Raw genomic sequence first — 21,428 nt, 5'->3', positions numbered from 1 at the left:
GCTCACAGGAGTTCAGAGACATTCTTGGGAAAAAGATGCCATTGGAGGTTGGTACTTCACACTATAGCACATCAGCTTCCTTACAGGTTATTTTTTATTTTACAGGTTATTTTAACCTGTAATAATATTGATGATAATACAGTGGTGCCTCATACTTCAAACTTAATTCATTTCAGGAGCCCATTTGAACTCTGAATTGTTCAAAGTCTGAATCAGTTTTCCCCATTAGAAATAATGGAAAGTGAATTAATCTGTCCCCAGGCCCTAAACAACACCCACTTCAATAAACTTAAACAGCAAACACGACCTTTTGAAACAAGTTAAGTTTGAAGTGTGAGGACCACTGTATTAGAATTTGTTAGTAATGTTATGTTAGTACATTTACTGTACCGTAGTGAGAAGTGGTTTTACATATATAACCAAAAATTGAAGCAGAAAAAAAGCACTGAAAATGCTTGTACTGAAAACATGAGTGTTATGCAAGTTGTTTTAGAATGAGAGACAATTTGAGCACACAACAGATGACGTTTACGCTGTGACTGCATTTATGTCACGTCACATGCAGTTTGAGCACAGAAGCATTGTTTGAACTTTGGAGCAATTTTATCTCAACTTTAATGTTCGAACTCTGGATCATTTGATGTTAGAGTTGTTTGAACTACGAGGCACACCTTTCATAGTAAGGTGCAATACATTTTTAGACAGAAAAGTTCTACAACTTCCAGCTTCCTTCCAGATAGCCATGCTGGCTGGGGCATGCTAAGACTCCCAGGACTTTTTTTTTTTGTCTAATCATGCATGGGATTGTGCCTTTATGCAAAAAAAATATCAGGAGAGCAAACCTGGCAGGACCAAGGGACGGGTCCATAGGAACCCCAGCACTGAATTATGATTAGCACTTTGCTCAAGCACAGCCCTTGCCTAAGGTGCTACATAGTTCCCAAGTTTCACTCCTTCTCTTAGCACTGACTGGACCAAGTCTAACTCTCAATGGCATACAACATTAATGTAAATATTTAGATAGCCTTGGACTCCCAGCCTGTGATTCTTACTTCAAGGCCCCCCAACTGAGGAGGTGCTCTTTCGCCATTCCTTCCCAAGTAATCCTTTTCCTGAAACCTGTAATGCTGGTGGCTATGAATTAAGATGTGATCAAAGAACTAAGCAGTCACCTGCAATTTGTCATGAAAATCTGCTTATTCTGTCAGAGTGAGTGGGACTGGGCCAGTGTGATGCCTCCCAGTAAAATACTGGGAAGCACCCTCTCATATCTGTACTCTCATATAGTAGGGCCAGCCACATTTCTGGGGCTTCCAAACTGGAAGAAGATGCCACTTTCTGTACAACAGTATATAGATGATTTGCACCCACTATCATTATTGTGATAGCCAAGGTACTAACATGAATGCGAAGAAGATAAATTGGAGAGCATCTCACCAGCATTTCTTTGGACTTTTGCAACCTAGTTGGCAGTACATTGTATTGGGCTTTCCAGTTAAATGGTTAAGACACTTTATTCCATGCCCCCCTTCTATTTTAAATGCTCCTTTTTATTTGAATGTAAGAATAACTATTTGGTTTTGGAACACTACTAATAAAGAGTTGTATCCAATGGTAGTTTTGCACCAGTGAAAAACAATTCTGTTTACTTAAGGCAAAGTACCTAGTTTTTGCCATTCCTTCCCTAGGCTTTTCCTACTGCAGTCTTCTGAACTCCAGACTATTCTCCCATCCTGCAGGAACAACCTTTTGGGAGACATGGTGGGTTGCGCTGAGTAAGAGAGGTCAACAAAATTGAGGTGCCCCACGTTCTACAAGTGAAAGTGTTTTTCATTAGTATAACCTTCCAACACCTGGCAGCCCCCCACCCCAGATGCTTTGAACTACAACTCCCAGCTTTCCTAACCATTAGTCATGCTGGATGGAGTTGATGGGAGCTTATGTTCAAAGCATCTAGACTTCCCAAAGCCACTACTGCATGCAAACAAAATAAACAGTCTTAAGCTAAATTGAAAGGACAAAATGTGCTCAATTCTCTGGAGACCCTCCTCACTCTGCAACAAAATTCTTCCATGCTAACTTTGACTGAGGAGTATGTCAACACCGATTCTGACCAGTGATTTTAACCATAAGGCTAACCAGGTGTGCAACCCAACAAATCTATCACCTACCAAGGGCTACTGATGTTGCATAGACATTGGTTTACATTAGTGCAACATCAATGAAGTATCAGTTGTTGGGTGGTATAGAAATGAATGAATGAATGAATGAATGAATGAATGAATGCATCATGGTAGTGTGCAAACACTGCAGGATCCTTTCCTGTGGTTTGAAATGGGCTCTAGATTCCAATTTAAAAGAAATGCTGATGAACCTTAACCAAGTTTATACTAGTTAGCGACAAACTACTCAATCATCCAAGGAGCTGTGATGCAGAGAGAAGGCAGGTTGTCCTCCTTTTTTGTTACCCATGGTTGGCAGGCAAGGTGTCTTACATTTTAACCAGCTATATACCTTATGGTAAAAACAAAGAATCATAAAAAGAACAATAAATGGAATCTGCATTAACTGCACTTCAGTGAAAATGCTACAATTTTGACTACGCTAGTCAATGGCTTTGCAATGCAGATTTTCCATAGTCAAAAAATATCAGAAATTTATAGAGATTTTTATGCATAGAGATGTCTATGCATCATAGAGATTTTCCATAGTCAAAAAATCAGAAATCTGGTTCAAATATATTGCACTGAATAGAGTATCAGGAGAGATTAATTTGAATTGCTTTGTATGCAGCTTGGTTGCTCCGAATTACCTGTGATTTTAAATTGCCTATCTTCGCTCCCATATGACCTGCAAACAACTCTGCTTACCCTTGAAGAGTAATGTGATCTTGAGAGCTTTCAGCCCAGCTCCCATTCAGCATAGCGGCAAAGTAACTGGATCTGGCACATAAAATGGCCCTGGGAGAAGGAAAGGTAGAGAAATAGAAGAAAAGAGTAAACATCATTCTACTAGATCCAAATACTTATTTTAGGAAAGCTGTTAGAGAAAGGTTGAAATCCTCTGCCCTTTACATTCTAAGGTATGTCCGCTTACTGCATACTTATTCCTTCCAATATATCTAGCAATTTAATCCAATTTGTCACAGAATAGAGAAAACTGCTATCATCCTGAAATGCCTCCAGTTAACTGCTAATGCACAATTCATTTTCATTAAACAAGGCTGAGTGTTTGTGGCTGGTGGTGGTGGAGGGAGAGATGATTCTCAGATTGCTAGATACCTGGTTGTTTTCCTCCTTTAACAGATAGCAATGCTATTTTCCCCTCTACAGACCTTTCATCTTTCTGACAAACAAGGAAATGGGCTTTTGTGGGCAAATCTGCTGTTTAATATTATGTGACAATCTTACCACAGACTTTCTAGAATGACTAATTCTGTAAAAGGATGCATGTGAAAAATAGGTTCTAAGTAGCTGAATTCTCTCTCTCTCTCTCTCTCTCTCTCTCTCTCTCTCTCTCTCTCTCTCCACACACACACACACACACACACACACACACACACACTCCATACCCAAACTAAGCTTTCCTCTGGGGAAAAAAAACTTTTTCAAACTCAAAGCACAAGTTTCATCTTGCTATTCTCTAACCGAAGATCAACCACCTCATGTATTTTGGAACAGCATAAAAAATTCTTGCGTGGTGCTGCATGTTCACATAATGTGTGAACTGCTATTAGGGCTTGCATCCTAAAGCAGCTTTCACTCAGAACACAATTCAAGTTCGCAGGCACTGAATTCGCAACTGATCAATGCAGAATGGACATAAGCAACTTCATTTGCCTTCTTTCATGTTTGAAAAGCTAACTTCTTTCCTTAGTCAAGAAACTACCATCAATTTCCATCTCATACAATTTTTCTGAAATTCCTAAATGTAGCATCTAGCAGTCATTGCAGTGATACAATGTTCTTTCATGCTTTGCCCTTTTTGTCCCCATTGTTATATTTCCTATACATTTCAGCTGATTCGTTTCTGTTCCCTTATTAGAGAAAACACGTTCTCATTTGCATGCAGAACATAGCTCACAACAGATAGAATCTAACATTATGCAAAAAGAAGGATATTCATGCAATGTGAATTCCTCTTCTCTTCACTTCTCTTCTCCTTGTAGCACCCCACCCGCCCAACAATCATCCTAGAAGGGATGGGGAATCACAGTTCATCAGTGGAAAAACTTGACTAGATTTCTCGCAACGTTCTTCCTCTTTGAAAGCATAATTAATCTTTAATGATCAGGTATAGCATTTTTAAAAAAATTATAAAGATCTAAGGGCCAATTCATGCCTACCCTGCTGAGGAATTTTTTAAGCAATGGGATATGCCTTATGCAAAAGACGATATATAGAAAGATTTGAAAGGTTTGCACAGTCCTATAAATGGTGGTAGATACTTGTTAACACATTAACATCCTTCTTCCCCTTCACACAGACATACTTTCTAATTCACAATGTGGTAACTAGGACACTTTACAGAAAGAGAGAGAAAGAAAAACATTTCCCTCAGCTTTATGCAAATACAATGTGGCTAAGAGACCAACACAACTGAACATTTGAGAATAGATCAGCATTTCCAAGCTTCCTTCCTTTGACAAAAGCCCGCTAGGGATGCAGCCCTAAGCAAGTTCAGGCAGATAAAAAGCCTACAACCCCAGGCATGCCCCAGCCAGCCCTGCTATGCCTGTCTAAACTTGCATAGAATTGCACTTTAAAGTATTATTCTAAGGAATGCTATTGGCACTCAAAATACCTGTGCACTTCAAATGGTTTTCCATCAATCCAAATATTAATATCTGAAAACCAGGATTTCTCGTAGAGCAGCAACAGGTCTCTTCCCAAGTCAGATGCAGTTTCTGTTTTATTAGTAACAGGGGAAAGAAAAATGACTGTTTGTATATGTTCTCAATGTTTTGAAATCCATTTAAAAAATTCTTCATGTTATACAAACAAGTTGCATGCTTATATATAGTATATATTTAAGAGGGGCCGTAATGTAATGGCAGAACACACGTTGTGCATCAATAAGATACCAGGGTCAATCCCTGCTAAAACCAGCCCTCTGAAAGTAGATTCTGTTGTCTATATATTGACTGGGAGGAAGGCATTTCTCTGTGCTGCAACCAATAAAGGCAAAGCCACTGTCTTTTAGAGCCTATGTAACAAAGAGCTCTAATTTGCAATAGCCGAAGCTCATCAACACCAACATTTCACTGACTGGGTACTTTTATATCACTTTCCAGCACTGATGAGGCAATTCTTATGATTCAGAAAAGAAAAAGTTTCATATGAAACATCCGGTAAACAAAAGTCATTCTTTTAATGAGGATATGCCATGTTGCATGCAATGGCACATTATATATTCCTCTCTTCCTCCACTGTCTGCATGCGTGCCTTTTAGACTGTGAGCCTGTGGCACTGTCCTGTTTGTTATTGTCTTTATTGATACTATGAAAGTCTCTCCAGGGGTCCTTTCAGCTGAAGAGCAGGGTAAAATGATTTCAATCTATAACATTAAAAGAGGATGCGCCTGTCATGAATGTAGTTACTTGAAACTTGGCTTGATACCAAGGAGATCCCCGGGGTTTGTACCTTAGAGTTCCTTTGTTTTTAAAATGAAGCAATTTTATTATCTATTTATTTATTTTAAAATTATACCATCATTCATTAAAAATCTCATGACAGTTTATGGCATTAAAAACAATTCATTCAACAATTAAACAATTAAAAACTCCCTAGTGCCTGTACTTGATGCTAAAATAATTAAAATATGATTTAACAATTTAAACACTGGGTAAATAAAGTTTTGGCCTGGTGTCAGAACAAATAAATTAATGGCACCAGGCACACCTCTCCCAAACCCAAGTTCCATAATCAGTATGCTATAGCAGAAAAGGCCCTCCTTCTTGTAACAGCCCTCCTCAACTCTTTCAAGGAGGGCTCTTAGAGGAGGAACTGCAGATGATCTTAAGGTCCATGAAAGCTCATATGGAATAAGAGGTTCCCTTAGATAACCAGGCCCTAAACTGTTTAGGGCTTTATGTGCCATCATTAGCACATTAAGTTGGGCCTGAACTTCAACTGGTAGCCAATGTAGCTGATATAGAACCACCATAATATGTTCTCATCTACCGGTCCCAGTCAGCAATCTGGCAGCTCTATTTTGAACCAACTGCAATGTCCAGACAGTCTTCAAGGCCAGCCCCATGAAAAGCATGTTACAACAGTCCAAGTGAGAGGTTACCAATGTGTAAGTTACGGTTGCTAGGACTTGTCTGTCCAAGTACGGACACAGCTAAAGGACCAGCCTTAGCTGAAGGAAAGCACTCCTTGCCACAGATGTAACAGCAGGGGGCTGGACCTGATTCTATAGAATTTTGAGATTCTATGAGATTCCAGGGATACGAGTAACTCTGGGTAAAAGAGTACTCCCAAGCTGCCTACCCTGTCCCTTGGGGCAGGGGAGGAGTGCAACCCCATCCAAGACAGGGCAAATATCACTCACTTGAACAGCTGGCCCACCCACCAGAAACATTTCCCTCTTATCTGAATGGAGCCTCAATTTATTGGCCCTCATCCAGTCTATCACACCATCCAGACACCTGTTTCAAGCACTCACCACCTCACCTGGATTGGATAAAATGAGAGGCAGAGCTGCGTGTCATCAGCATATTGATGACTCCTCATCCCAAACCTCTGGATGACCATTCCCAGCAGTTTCATGTAGATATTGAAGGGGATAAAATGGAACCCTGCAGAACCCCAGGGCCATGGTGCAGAGCCAAAATCCCTTAGCTACACCATCTGCAATTGGTCAGCCAGGTAGGCTTTATGGCAGTCTGTTTGTAAGTATGGGTTGTTCGTAGCTCAGATGTTTGTAACTCCGGGACTTGTTTAACTGTATTAAACTATGAGGTATTCCAACCCATACAAAGTCAAGCCTATTGGCTAGTTAATGCAATTATCTCCATCACTCTTATTGAACATTTATTTCTGCCAATATTTTTCACTAAAACAATAGTGAAAAATCAAAGAGAATGGAGCTAGAATGCATCCCTTCTTAGCACCTAGAGCAGTTCTGCTCTTATGCAATAAACCAGTGTAAGGACTGCAGCCTCTATATATCCATACAGTGCTATCTGAGTGACACAAGGCTTATATACTACGGAACTGAGTTGCAATTAAGAATTATCAAATGTGACATTGCCAGTGATGTAACTGTGAAGCTTATTTGTAGCAGCTAACAAACTCACACTGGCATTTGGGTAGGCAAAAAAAAAAAAAATCAAAACACTATTTTAACCTCACCTGACACAGTTGCATTGCCTTTAGCATCAACAGCTTCTTCAGGAATTTTATTTGCAATAAAAGGAGATGCAGCAGTTTCTGTTTCTGTTGTTCCATTTGAGGAATACTGATGCCCAGATGGCCTTTCATGATTTTCCAGCCACTGTGCAGCTGATATTTGACCATTCTGGGGATGGCTGACCTGAAGACTTTCATCTTCTTTTGTTAATCTAGCCTTTGATACTTCCTTCTTGAGAACCTCTTGCTCAGCCTCTTTCATGTTTCTGTCAGATGAATACACAGCCCTAGGAAAAGAGAGTCAGGCTGCAATTCCATACACAGTTATTTGGGAGCAAGTCCCACTGATCTCAGTGGGATTTACTTGTTTGATATACCCCACCTTTCTACCAGGAAACTGTATTCAGAGTTGCTAAGAACAATAGAAACTAAAATGAACACACACACACCAATAATCATAAAAATACATTGAAACACAATTTAAAAACACCGGAATAAGAACATTGGAAGAGCCTTGCTGGATCAGGCTGAAGGTTCATCTAGTCTAGCATTTTGTTTGCAAAACTGCCACTTAGTTGCCCACAGGAAACTCTGAAGTGCACTTTGCTGCCCATATTCCCCAGCAACTGGGATACATAAGCATACTGCTTTTGATACTGGGGGTAGCATACAGCCATCAGGACTAGTAGCCATTGTTAGCTTTACCTCCATGAATTTGTCCAGTCCCCTTTCCCCCTCCGTATCTTTTAAAAGTGAACTCTACAGTTCATCCATGCATCATATAGAGAAGCACTTTCTTTAATCTGTTCTGAAGCTCCCATCCACGAGATCCTGTGATGCTGGCCCAGAATGAGCGACATTCAGTTTCATCTTCTGAACTGGCAAAAATAATACTTTACCAGTGGGAAAGATGGCTGCATCTGTTAGAAATAGCATACAACCTTCAATGCCCAATAAAGTCAGAATACTTCTTTAAAATTAAACATTAAACTATATTTCTTCTTGGTAACTACAGAACTCAAGTTAATTTCTTTGGGAAAATGCCCAGAAAGCCATTTCCTAGAAGGACTTGCTTGGTGATATGCATGAATTTACGGAGTGTTAAAAGGGCATGCATTCCCTTTAATGCATGAACACTCTTGTCCAAACTTTTTCTAAAATGACCTCCAGACAGACATTCTAAACTGTGCGCTGCAATCAGATGAAACTTGTCTGTGTTTATTATTTAATTCATCACATTTTTTAAAAAAATGCAAGATAGTTGCTGGATTGAAATGCCTTGTCTGAAAGCTATAACACTCTGGCATCAGACAACCATCTAAATTACAAATGCAAAATTCTTCCCTTAAGAGAATATGCTGACTGGATTGCTAAACACCTGGCAATCACGGGGGTTGACAGACTTTCAAACCCCTCAAGTAGTGGATGAGTTCACATGACACAGCAACCCACCCCACCCTGCAAATAAGCTGATCAGTGTGGGCCATTCATGGAACCAACGGAGCACCTGACAGAGGATCAGGGTTACCACTGGTTGTTTCCTTCTCCATCTGGACCCTCCAGTCCTCCATGTAATATCACAGCTCAGGGTGACAGGACTCACTGTGTTTTATTTAACAAAAATACCATCGAATATATAAATTGAAGCTATAGTTTCCACAGCAGTGAACAACCAAATCATTACCAGTCATTCTGATGTTGATAGAACCAGGATGTTCAGGCGCCTAAAAAGCAGGACAGTAGAAAAGCAAAAATAATGCAGGATTAAAAAAGAAATGGAGCAGGGAGACTGCCCATCCATGCTCCAATTGTAGACTAGCTTTTGCATGGAAAACTGGTCTTTTACTCCTTCTAAAATAGATAGCTTTTTGCATATTTCAATGTATCATAATTTACTTGAACTAGTAATCTCTTTTCACTAACATGACAAAAGTGGAATTAATTTTACATCACTGCACAACTGAAGAATGAGGAAAAAATTAAACAAAATATATTGGCTCCTTTAAATATATGAATTAAAATATGTACAACCCCACCACCACCAAAGAAAGCACAAAATTTTAAAGAGACAGCAGAGATGAGGCAAAAGACCAAAGATATAAAAAAATAAGATTTATAAGTCCAAGAATAGGAATACCCCCAACAATAGCAGCTATTGATAAAAACTCTCATTTCTTCCATTGATTTTGTTATATTTCAAAGGCCATAGACAGAAATAAGACAACTTAATTATTCTTGCACTATAGGTGGTTCAAGTTATAGTAGTAAATACAATACAGTGGACCAAAACAATTCCAGGAAAAGCTGGACCGTTATATATCAATGGACAATATACTCCTTCATCCAGTATCAACGCAAAACTAGCATTAGTTGCATCTGGGGGCATTTTGTTATCCCAGACAAAAGTGCCTCGGACAAGGCAAATGTGGCACTGGAAAGGTTTTTTTTCCCTGGATTTCCCCCCAAAGGGGTTTCAGTCAACATAAGAATAGTTTACAGCTTTCAGTAAGTATAGGCAACTTAAGAGTTAATCTTTCTTGAAGCTATTCATAACAATAAAATCTGCAAAGCAAGGCTTGGGTATTGACCTTAGCTCTGCATAACAATAATTTGGTCTACAAGCTTTGAACAATAAAAAACCAGCCTTCCCTCAATGGATTTTAATTCTGTTTGCTGGAGGTCATAGCTTAAAATCTAGCTTTCAAAAGAGACTAAGGTGACCTTCTTTTGTTTCTTTCTTTGGGATATAAAAAGTCCATAAAATTGTTGTTCTGAAATTTTGGCAGCCTTTTTATGTTCCTGGCATGTTTTGGTTTACAGAAAAGATAAAAGCAAGGCGGAAGGCTGAAATTTTGGGACCTTTTAGATTAGCTCATGACACTGTCCTTGAATGACTAGACTGTATCTATATGCAAATTACACAAGAGAATATGAGCTGGGGGCGCTCCAAAGCCGCCAACATGTGGGAAGGTTAAATATTGTAGCATTTCCGGTAGTGAAATTATCTACTAATGTTACAGTATATTTAAGGATATCCCATTTTTGTGAACAGCCATTAATCTGTAGAAAAACCTTCTCTAGGTAAGCAGATATATAACCTTTGCAGATGGTCCCAACTGGGACAGATAGAATGTAGATATTTCGGGCCACAATTTATTAACATAGGCAAGTATGGTAAAGAAGGCTATTATGAATGCCTTAAGGCAGGGGTCCTCAAACTTTTTTACCAGGGGGCCAGTTGAAAGCTGGCCGGGCGCGGGCCGGATGGTGGTGCCAGCGGGGTGCGCGGGCCGGCATGGGGGCGGGGGCGTGGGTGGCGCATGCGGGCAGCAACACTGAGGTGGGAGCAGGGTGCGCAATGAGGTGAGATGAAGCGTGGGAGGGTGCACACGGTGAGGGGAGGCGAGGCGAGGTGGGGGCAGGCACGGGCCACGAGGCGGGCACACGAGGCAGCGGGTTTCTCACTTGGAAATCATTTTCTCCGAGAGAGCAAACTGCTCGTTTTCTCCAAGTGAGCAAACCATCCACAGGGTGAGGTGCAGAGCAGCAGGTGTGAGCGCGGGGAAACATGTGGTGGGTCTAAATGGGCATGGCGGGCCGGATCCAGCCCTTTTATAGTGCAGCCCTATTGTACAGCCTTAGTTTGAGGACCCATGCTTTAAGGACTACTAATTGTCAGAAATGAAAAATTACTGTTACTAAGCGGTAAGGTGAAAACTGAAAAAGGGTGGAATAAAGGGCTAGGGTAGGATCATTGAAACCTCTTCAGGCCAAAGGGCCTGAGGACAGAACCATGTAGATAGTTGTAATAAAAGTAACAGTGCTTCTTACATCAACGTCCTGAAGAACACAAGGGGGGTGAAGTTGGGGGGCAGTGGTAAAACTGTCACCTTTTGTGGAAGGGAGTAGGAAATTGATTGCCTTTTACAACTGACCATAATGAGCCTGGAGGAAGGCCTGTTCGTCCTATCTCATCCTCCCACAAGAGTTAGGAAATAAGTGGGCATCAAGTGAGAGGCTACACGGCCAAGCCGACCTGTTGAACTCTTAGAAGGTAGTGCGCATGCTTAATAGGTTCATGAATAGTAACTGACACACCCCTCATAGGTAATGGGCTCATTAGCATGAACATGGAACGTATGAACGGGAAGGGGAACGTATCAGGAAGTGGTATGATGTAGGCAGACGGTGAAGATCGTAAACTCTTAGTAACCCAGCCAGTGGGAGAAAAGAGGTAGGGTCTGCGAGCCGGGAAAAGGGAATAAAAAGCAATGTCTTGTGTGAAAACGGGGCGCTGCCTGTGTGGTGGGTGCCCACTCTTGCAAGAACGTATTAAACTGTCACTGCTTGGTACTTTGCCTCCCGTATCGTCACTGCTTGGATTTCATTCCTTACTGCAAGAATTTCCATGACTGTCATAACCATGAGTTATTAGTCTTTTCTTATAACCAATATGGTAGTTCCTCTGGGGCTGAGTTTTTAGGCATGGAAAAACTCCATGTTGCTAAACTGTAATTTTCTTGTGAATGGCCTGCAGATCAAGATCCTGCTCAATCCTCAGATGGAAAGACTGAACCTCACATGCCCCCTTGGAGACTTGAACCCCCTTGAACCTCACAGCTGCCCTTACCTGGAGTGGCTTGCCTAGAACTTCTTACCTGGAGCTGATATATGCGATTTCACTCCTACAAGCTGACGTGGGAAGGAAATCATAAAATCAAAGGAAAAGGAGGAAAATGCTGCCCCCTCTGCCCTTTTACTCTTTAGCATGAATCTGGCATAAGTGTGGATACAGCAGCTTGTTTACCTTGGGATCCCTGACATGGCACATAGGATTGCTCCTATGGGTGCAATTCTATCACAAGGACCGTAAGTCCTTGAACTCAGAGGTTTATGAACATCCTATCTGGGGCACGAAGAGTGGCAGGGGCTATTTTTGCCTCACTGTCCTCCCACCCTGCCTTTTTGGTAGACAGTAGCAAAGCATTTGAAAGGGGAAAGTAAGCCTCAGGATAATGCATATCCTAGCCTGTCTAATCTCCTTTCCTCCCTGATCAAGAATATACTCCATTTTCCTCTTCTCTGTGGTTGCTTTTCAAACCTGAGAGAGCAGGTGATGTAGTACTTTCTGTGCCAGCAGTGAGGAGAAAGGGTGTCAGAGCACCAACTGTTTCTTTGAATCTGGAAATCTGAAGTAACCTATAGATCTTCAGATGCTTTTTAGAAGTAAGATTTCTTGCTAAGAGATTTAGTACTAAGAGTTCACTATCCACTATTAATCACAGCAAAAATAATGATTGCTACGTAGTGAAAACACAATGATATACGTGATACTGATAAACTGTCTGTCCAACTGGGATGGAAAATATGTGGATATTTATTAGTGTCAGCTGAAGGAAGACAGATCCATCAGAGATTCTTTTGAGTGATAAATAAGCTTCTTTGCTACATATTGGAATGCTGAATTGGCAGGATAATTGTGCAAACTAATTGTTTGTCCTTTATATAATTTCCCAGAAGAGCTTCTGCTGTTACATTTCGGAATATTTTACACATATAGCTGTAATGCTAATGTTCACCTCTATCAGGAGCTTTGAGATATAAAATTGCTACTATGCTGTTTCCTAAAGCATTCTGCATTGCTCCAATTAATTTGCCTATGCAGCTGCTAATTGGAATTGACAGAAATCTTTGCTTTTCATGCTGCAGGCAAAGTGGGAACAGGATTTCAGCTTTTCAATTTGTAGCATGACCAATGAAATCTGCGACCAAATTTACACAGGTCCTATGAACAAATCAGAACACTGTCAAGGTTACAAGAAAAAGAAAAAAGGCAGAAAAGGGGAAGACAACAACAATAGGAAGTAGAGAGAGATTACAGCAGACTGTTGACAATTAAAATGAAAGTTTGGCATCCTGACATTAACAAGTAACAGCCATTCAGTTCCTGTTATCTGCCTCTGACATATAAAGGTAATATAAAATTGATGCAGATAGGTAGATATTTTGATCAATCTAAAAATTGGTTTTTCAGTCCTTTAGTAATAATATACAGTGCAAATCCCAGGGAAATTCCTAGAAGAGACATGCTATTTTTATAAAAATAAAATGCCTGAATTAATGCAGTCTTTTCCCTGCAGGCTTGAAAATTCCTATTTAATTAAACAATATGCTGCTCATTCTTGCATTACAAAGAGAATGTCTAATATGCAATTTATGACATATCACAGACTTTCAGTTGCCATGTCATTTAACCTCTGTGAAACAAACTGTCAATATAAGTGACTCTTCCCAAGCAAGGGCAATAAAAGATTTGCTTGCTTTTCTGCATTTCCTGTATCAAATGGTTCCAGGACATGAAAAGGATTAGCACATCCTTTGAAGAGGGCCAATGCCCCTAAAAGGAGTAAGGAAGGAATCTAAAATTCTTTAAGCCAGCTCTGGATTTAAGCACTTGTCTCATAGCCGTAGGTGGCATGGATCTGAAACTGTGTGCAGACTCTGTCCCTCCCACGGGCTACAGCACAGAAGGCAAGTGAGCAACCCGTGCATGCAGCATGCAGCACAGAAACACAAATGCTGAAGGCCATAGCATTGTCAGGGCCAGGCACCAGCCAAAAACAAGCAGTGCCACCTCCTTCTGCCCACCTGCTGCTAAAAGAAAGCGCCACTACAGCTAGATGGGTAGGGCTCTGGCCCTTTGGCATGCCACTTTAAATTAAAGGGACTCTTTTCTTTGGTAATTTTGAGTAGTGTGAACTGAACCACTCAGGTGCTGTCTTTTGGCGGGACACGGACAATGAGGGCACCAAAGTTATGAAAAGACTGCCCTTTTGCCATTGCTCTTCCCTCCTTGGTGGCACACCCAATGTCCAATTGGTTCCATTCCCCACAATTCAAAGTTAACAAAGAAATAAGCTTTTAATTTAAAATGATGTGCCATGGCACTGCAATCTCAGATGATTAGCTACTTTAACACTTGCTTTTAGCAGTGAGCTAAGAGGAAGACAGGAGCTGAGCTAGGCCGAGTCCCGCTGCTCCTCCCTTGAAAGGAAAAGAAAGGATTGGTAGGAAGAGGCTGGCCAGGAGGGAAACACCTTGCTGGTGGTCCCCTCAAACATGGGGGCAAGTCTAGATATGGGAAGGAACTCCCATCTCTGCCACAGGGTAGTAACATTTGATGGCTTATATATAAGCCTGAGCCAAAGCAACATCCTGATGCCAGCAAACCATCTAGTCTTGAAAAACAGTGAAATATTCAGCAGCATCTCATTCAGAGTGTGTCCATATTGCAATACATCCTGCTAGACCAGGCTTTGTGTAGAAAACACTTCACAATCCCATCAAGATTCTATCCCATTAAGTGTCTATGTGTACAAAGGTGTATAAAAGGAGACAAACTTGGAGAAGAGAGGGAAACCTGCCGCTGGTAAACCAAAAGTTTTAGACAAAGGATATATTTTGTCTCCTCTCAACTGTATCCAACTGAAGCATATTCCTAACTTTCTAAAACTCTATCATAGGGCAAGTGAAGGAGACTTTCAACATACACCCTCTCATAACCCTAGAATTCTGCATTACTCAATAAAACTGCTTGGTGGTAGAGTCAATACACAAAATAAAATTATTTTCCCACACAGTGCATGATTTATTCATGGAGCTCACCATTTACTGATTTAAAATTATTTTTCTAATAAGGGTAGAACTTTTTAAGGCAGCATACAGGATAAAAACCTATGTAAAACTATGTAAAACAAAGAAAAAAATATTAAAAATGCTATGAAACTCAATAATAGCAATACAACTTGCAGCTCAGGGACTATGGAAAGGCCAGTGAAAACAGGTAGGTCTTTAGTAACTTCCAAAAGATCTACAAAGAAAACCAGGTGATGGATACCAATTTCCAGTGTAATGGCAGAAAGACTGAAGAATTATCTAATGGACTTTATACATACAGATCAAAATCTGTACTTATAAGATTTTACCTAAAACACAAATGAGGAAAAGGCCCTCTGCTTTGATTGCACCAGAAAAACCAGACTTGGTGGGCAAACAGGCAAGAAGGGACAATGAGAAGCAGATGGGGTGATCACTTAAAGAGGGATCACTGAAGTCTGTATAATCCTGAAGCTGTGGTATCAATGCAACTTCCAATTTCAGAGGATGTATTTTACTAAATTATCACTAGCGGGCAGGAAAAGGTTGTTGGTGGATCTGGTATTTTTTTCATGCCCTTGCCTGTGCATTTCTCAGAGGTAACTGGTTGGCTGTTGTGGGAAACAGAATGCTGGGCTTTTGGTCTGATCCAGCAGGTCTCTTCTTACGGTCATAGAGTAAGAAATGCCAGGAACTGACTTCCATGTTTACTCATGCCTAGACTGGAGTTTGCTCATGGAACAAACAAGTTACATCCCTAGTTCATTTGAGCAACTGAATGTCAAGAGCTATGAATACAGTCCTGACAAAAGCAAAAAAGGTAAGAATTAACATTTACAAAAGCACGTGGTTTCCATTCTTTTATCTAGGATGAAATACATTTTATTTATTTCTGCAACTGCCCCATAAAACAAATTCGACATAAAATAACACTTATTTTTTAAAAAAAAACCCTAAAGATACAAATAACACACAGTAATGGTTGGGAGTGAAAAAGAGGGCTGCTTTGTGCATTCATTCTCAAGGGTGGCTGGCTGGGTTCAGAAGCATCAGAATTAGAATATGAAGCGGAACTGGGGGGAGACTGTGAATGTGGGCCAAGTGGAGACTGAGATGAGAGAAGCAGAGCTGCTTATCTCAAGGACAGACTCCCCAGGTGGGCAAGCAGTCCCTGGGAATAACCAAGGTGTTCAGCTGGGAGGAAGGGACCCAAGGCAGAAGAGCTTCTCAGACACAGACCGGGTACCCCTGGCTCTGGTCCCCATCACATGGCATCAGCAGAGGAGGGTGGCACAATTAGAGCATCAGCATGTAGAGAGGAGGTGTGCTCACTCTCAGGAGCCCCCCCCCCCCAGCAAAGGGATGAGCCCAAGCACACTCATAAGGAGGATTCCTGGAGGTGATTACTAGATTGGGTTCAAACTACTCTGTGCATGCTCAGAGATTCATTCTGGGTGTTTGTACTTTCTGGTCTATAAAGAACACTTTGTAAGGAAAATGGTCTGTGGCTTTTAAATGTGGAAAGGAGGAAGCCCAGTTCATGACAGTAATCCACAAAGTTTGCAAACCAGTATCTTCTTAATTATTTATAATTTTGGCAATAGCAGCAAACAGAAATTAACACCCATAATAGACTTCTTAGAAGTATTCAGAATTTGACCTTGAGAGGTTATTTTTACAACATTTTGCTTATTATATTATTTATTTAGCCTCTGATCAATGCATATAAACATCAAATAAACACAAACAATTGAGAAAATGGTATGCTAATGCTCACAATTCACAACCTTACACTGCACTTGTTGGCATTCCAGAGAAGTAGGCCCCATATAGTTCAACAGGGTTTAATCCCAGGTAAGTTTGTATTTGTTTGCAACATTAATTGCGTAGAATGTACATTGACCTTTCACAGCTCCTTGGTAAATATATTTAAAATGTCAAGACCAAAGTATTAGAAATGTACATTCCAAAGAATACATCCCTGATGAAACGTTAGCTGTTGAACTCAGTCAGGTAAACTATCAAATAGACCTGCAGCAAATTCACTTCATTTCAACTCATTTCAAGGAAGCAAACTGCTAGTTACTCAATCCAAAAATACTGTTGTAGTAATAATACTTTTTGTACTTGTTGGCCACCACTTTTTCTGTAGGTTAAGGATGGGACCCCTTCATGGATCATTGCCTTGCTGTGGCGAAGGAGCTTGTGTAACACAATGAAGCTATGCGCTATGCCATGCAGGGGCACCCAAGATGGACAAGTCATAGCAGAGAGCTCTGACAAAAGGGGATCCCCTGAGAAGAAAATGGCAACCCATTCCAGTATCCTTGCCAGTACCAGAAGGACAGGTGAGCCTGGAAGAATGTTGTCCATGGGGTCATAATAGGTCAGCCACGACCTTGCGACTAACCCCCCCCCCCCCAAAAAAGGATGGGATAATAGTACAGGAGAAAGAGAAGGAGCACTCATTTCAAATTTCGTGATCTCCAAGCTAACTGTCAGATCAATTCCTTGAAGGCTAGAGAGGGATTTTAATGGCAGAAGCTGGTGCTCTACCATCAAAGCTACCAGTCTATAATGCATTTCTTAACTCTTCCAACAGTTATGACAACACCAGCTTGAAATATTTTTTTAAAGAGCAAAAGAGAAAATTAGAAACTTACTGTAGGAATGTTTTAAATTCAAAAGGTTCCAAATTCTCCAGATGAATAACTTGACTGCTGCTTAGATTATTTAACCACCTCCCAGAAACTTGCAAAAAAAAGTCTGGCACTCTTGCTAAAAGCACTGCCTTGTGGGCTCTGAACAGAATATTGCCAACACAGAAAGTAACATCAGTTTGGATTTCCTCCTTAAGAAGCCTGCAAAAGAAAAGAAAGAGCATCACAACTGAGCTAAGAGAGTTAAAAAGTGGCACATACATTGCAACATACCAACACATTTTATCCAAGTGTTTAAAGAAAGCTACATAGCAGAAGCACACACATACACATGCAACGCTTGATTGGTCAGCAGTGGTCTAGCAGTAAATTTTGAAGTGCAAGTGCTCAACCCTCAGAGTCTAAAAAGTCAGACCACTGTATGTTAATCCATACCTACAAATGCATTCTAGGAGTATTCATGCATCTCCACCAAAAGTAGGTCATTTGTAAAGTTATGGGTCTCAACTGCCAACTCAAGACCAAGCCATCCAAAATATTTTGTATTATAAACAGGAAATATCCTGTTGTTCAGCAAATTCACTCCCACCTCCAAATATTGTGAGAATTGCAGCTAAGTTCAGAGGAAACAAGGAATTATGAGGGGTGGTGGATGACATCAGCATTCCTGCTAATAGAAAGTGCCTGCACTGCATCCCAGCAAGCCTTGGTTCCACTATACTGCTGTTGATCAGACAGATATGGATATGAAGGTCAAGGAGGGAAAATATGGAAACTGGAGTTGAGGGTGGTATCTCTAGTCATGTAATACTTGTATGCTCTTTCAAAGTCTTGGATGTGACATCAATGTACATTTTATGTGTGTCATATTTATTGACAGTTGTATCCCCAATGCCTGTCTCATTGTCCCTATTTTGGCGCTGCTAGAGATTTGGGGAATTCCTCTTAATTGTTGGCAGGTATTTATAGTTGCTCATTGCCAGTCTTCAGAGTTCAACCCCCTCTGCTAGGAGCTAAATCTCCTAGAGACTAGAGTACCACCCCCAACTCCTGGGGAGGGGGATTGCATCTTCACATTAGAACATCTATGTACAGGAATGCTACAGTTCCATCTACCATACAGCCTGCTCTTTCGCACACCAATTAAGTTCATTTTCAGCTTTCTGATACAACAGCAGCAACAACCAAGTTTTCTCAGAATATCTTTAACAAAGCAACAACCCAACCCCCAAACTGTTTTGCTTTTCTTTTCTTTTCTTTTTTTTTAATGTCACCAGATCCAGGTTTGTTTCTTTCTCATTTGTCAAAACACACAGTGATCATGCCATGCTTTCTATACAAACTCTCAACAGCTGGCTCTCCAGACTAGTAAAGGGTGTTGAATGGGTGAATGGGTCGGCATCACTGTGTACCTTCAAGGCCTATGACTCAGCAGGGGGCCCACATGCAGTCCCTGGAGGCCCCCTTGATTTGCTGCTGTTCTCTTCTAATCCACTCTCTTTGAGAGCATGGGTGAGCAATGACAGAAGCACCTTCCACTCATTTTATCCATTGGATTAGGCCCAGAAGAACATGGGACTAGAGTCAAAATGGGCCATGCTCAGTCTAAAAAATCTCTGACAGATGGTTGTTCAGTCTTTACTTGAAAGCATCCAGTACTGGAGAGCCCATCACTTCTTTAGGTAGCTGATTCCATTGGGCAAGACTACACAATCACTATATCCCATCAGAGCTTATTTAACTTTTGTGCTCTGACCATGGAGAGACCAGATGCAGATACCTCTTCCGGGATATAAGGGCATACCCATCCATGGAACCCGAAGATGAAGACCCAGGAGCAACACCTTTGGGCCTTGGACCTGAAGTTCTTCACAACTGCCACAGACATGTGGGAACATGATGCTGGCTTAGACAGGCCACTGGTCTGATCCAGCATGGCTACTCTTAGCACCACTTGGGATTAGGCATGCTTCAGAGCAGAAAGCACTGCTGACTCACAGCAGTTTGGTTAAAGTACACAATATATGAGTAGAGCACAAATGGAGCCAAGCTGCCTGTTGTCCTGCACAGAAGCCCGTCTCAGAGCCCTGAGGAGATACCTGCACCTGCAGTGAAGAGGGGAAGCAGGCAAGCAGTCTTGGGTTCCTCACAAGAAGAAAAAATGCAATGGCATAATGATAAACATGCACATGGTGGGCATGCATATGGTGGGCATGTCGTGAGCAGAACCAGCTGGTGCCGGGGGTCAGACTAGATGGCCTGGGAGACCCCTTCTGACTCTCTCTGTTTCTATGTTTCTATAAACTTATAAATACAATAGAAATACTATGGCTCACAGCTGCCTGTTCCTCACTCTCCATAAACTCCAAAAACTCTTGTTTTTGCGTTAGTGGAGGTGGCGGGGGGGACAAGATGCATTCCCCAAGTACTGATGGATCACTCAAGAGTTTTCTCTGGCTATCAGAAGAGCAACTCCTAGCGATTAGCTTCCATAAAGGAAACATCAGCCAGGCCCATAAACAAAACAAAACAAAACAAAAATCACAACAGAATAGTAGCACCGATGATATAATAGACTGTTTTTTCTTCTTCCTCTACCCACAATACTACTTTGAAATTTCCTTTGTGTTGCAAATGACAACTGGTGTTGACTTCGCTTTTTATGCTTGCGGACTATGAACACTTTGGGTGTGTTGATGTACAGAAGGGCGGATCATCAGATTTTAATTTTATTTTTCTGAAATAAAGCCTACAAGTAGATCACCTATTTGTTGACAAAATGTGCACTACCTTGGCTGCCTGTAAAGTATTGCTTCCCAGAATGAATAAGCACCCTAAGGTGACCCACACACGTGGGTTTCACAGCTCTCGGTACACAGAGGCACTCCATGTAGTGCCAGACCAGTTCCCTGGTTCCCTCCGCCTGCGTTTACCTGTTCATATCCTGCCTCAGCTGCTCAGCCACCATTTCTTTCAGCCTTCGCCTCTCCGAGGCGCCCCTCGCACCGCCCTTCCTTCCTCCCTCTTCACGGGTATCCCCGCAGTCCCAGGAGGCGGCGCTCCCCGCGCAACGCGCCATGCAGCGCGAGCCACCCGGCAGGGCAGGATTTTCGGGTGCCAAGCTTTGGTACGTCCCACTTCCGCAGTGAGGGGTTAGTATTAGCACACGATCCCTTAGCTACGCTGTTCAAGGAATACACGAACAGTATTTCCGGTAATGTTTCTCTTTGTCTCCATTCCTGCTACGGCGGGGATAGCCTCTCCCTTACGCCGCTCGCGCTTAGCTCCGCTGGGAAATCTCCGAAAACTACCGAACTAGCGGGCGCTTGACCCATGGCGTAAACCTTTCTGTTTTGGTGCTTTCGAAGATATGCCCACCCCTTCCTTCTTTCTCATTGGACAGCAAAAAAATTCGGACCAATCATGACTTGCTGTCGCCAGTTGGAACTGCCCAGTCCCGCCTCCGCCTTGTTTACCATGCTTTTGCCCACATGGTTGGCTCCCTCTAGCTTTGCTGGGCGAAGAAGGGACGGGAAGCGAGTGAGGTTCAGCTCTTGAGGAAGAGGCGCAATAGACTGCGCAGGGAGCAAGCGCGGAAATGGCAGAGGCACGACACGAAGGAGCGCGCTCACGTGTGTGAAAAGACGTTTTCAGAGGAGTATAAATAGTTTGCAGGAAAACCATCACAATGACAGTATTTGTGCTGAGATACAGTTTCTGTTGATAAACGCCAATACAGTTAGCATGCAGAACGTTT

General features: G+C 41.6%; 1 protein-coding gene across 5 annotated transcripts in view; it reads right to left on the bottom strand.

Annotated features, from left to right (window-relative positions):
* Positions 1–20,969, bottom strand: part of BTBD8 (BTB domain containing 8) — a 53,976-nt gene extending 33,007 nt beyond the window's left edge. For 4 of the 5 annotated variants that reach the window (XM_044432348.1, XM_044432350.1, XM_044432353.1 and 1 more), the window contains exons 1-5: positions 20,605–20,969; positions 17,675–17,872; positions 7,359–7,642; positions 4,804–4,906; positions 2,871–2,960 (exon numbers count right to left, since the gene is read on the bottom strand). In XM_044432348.1, coding sequence (XP_044288283.1) covers positions 2,871–2,960; positions 4,804–4,906; positions 7,359–7,642; positions 17,675–17,872; positions 20,605–20,750 — 821 coding nt within the window. In that variant the 5' untranslated portion in view covers positions 20,751–20,969. Of the gene's footprint in view, positions 1–2,870; positions 2,961–4,803; positions 4,907–7,358; positions 7,643–11,985; positions 12,042–17,674; positions 17,873–20,604 lie in introns of those variants that run through there. The other variant, XM_044432351.1, reaches the window with a different exon arrangement.
* Positions 20,970–21,428: the final 459 nt, after the last annotated feature.

The sequence above is a fragment of the Varanus komodoensis genome, unplaced genomic scaffold, assembly GCF_004798865.1.
Source record: "Varanus komodoensis strain SLA01 unplaced genomic scaffold, ASM479886v1 scaffold24, whole genome shotgun sequence".
Taxonomy (NCBI): domain Eukaryota; kingdom Metazoa; phylum Chordata; class Lepidosauria; order Squamata; family Varanidae; genus Varanus; species Varanus komodoensis.
The sequence above is the reverse complement of the archived record's forward strand: the minus strand, read 5'-3'. Positions and strand labels throughout refer to the sequence as shown.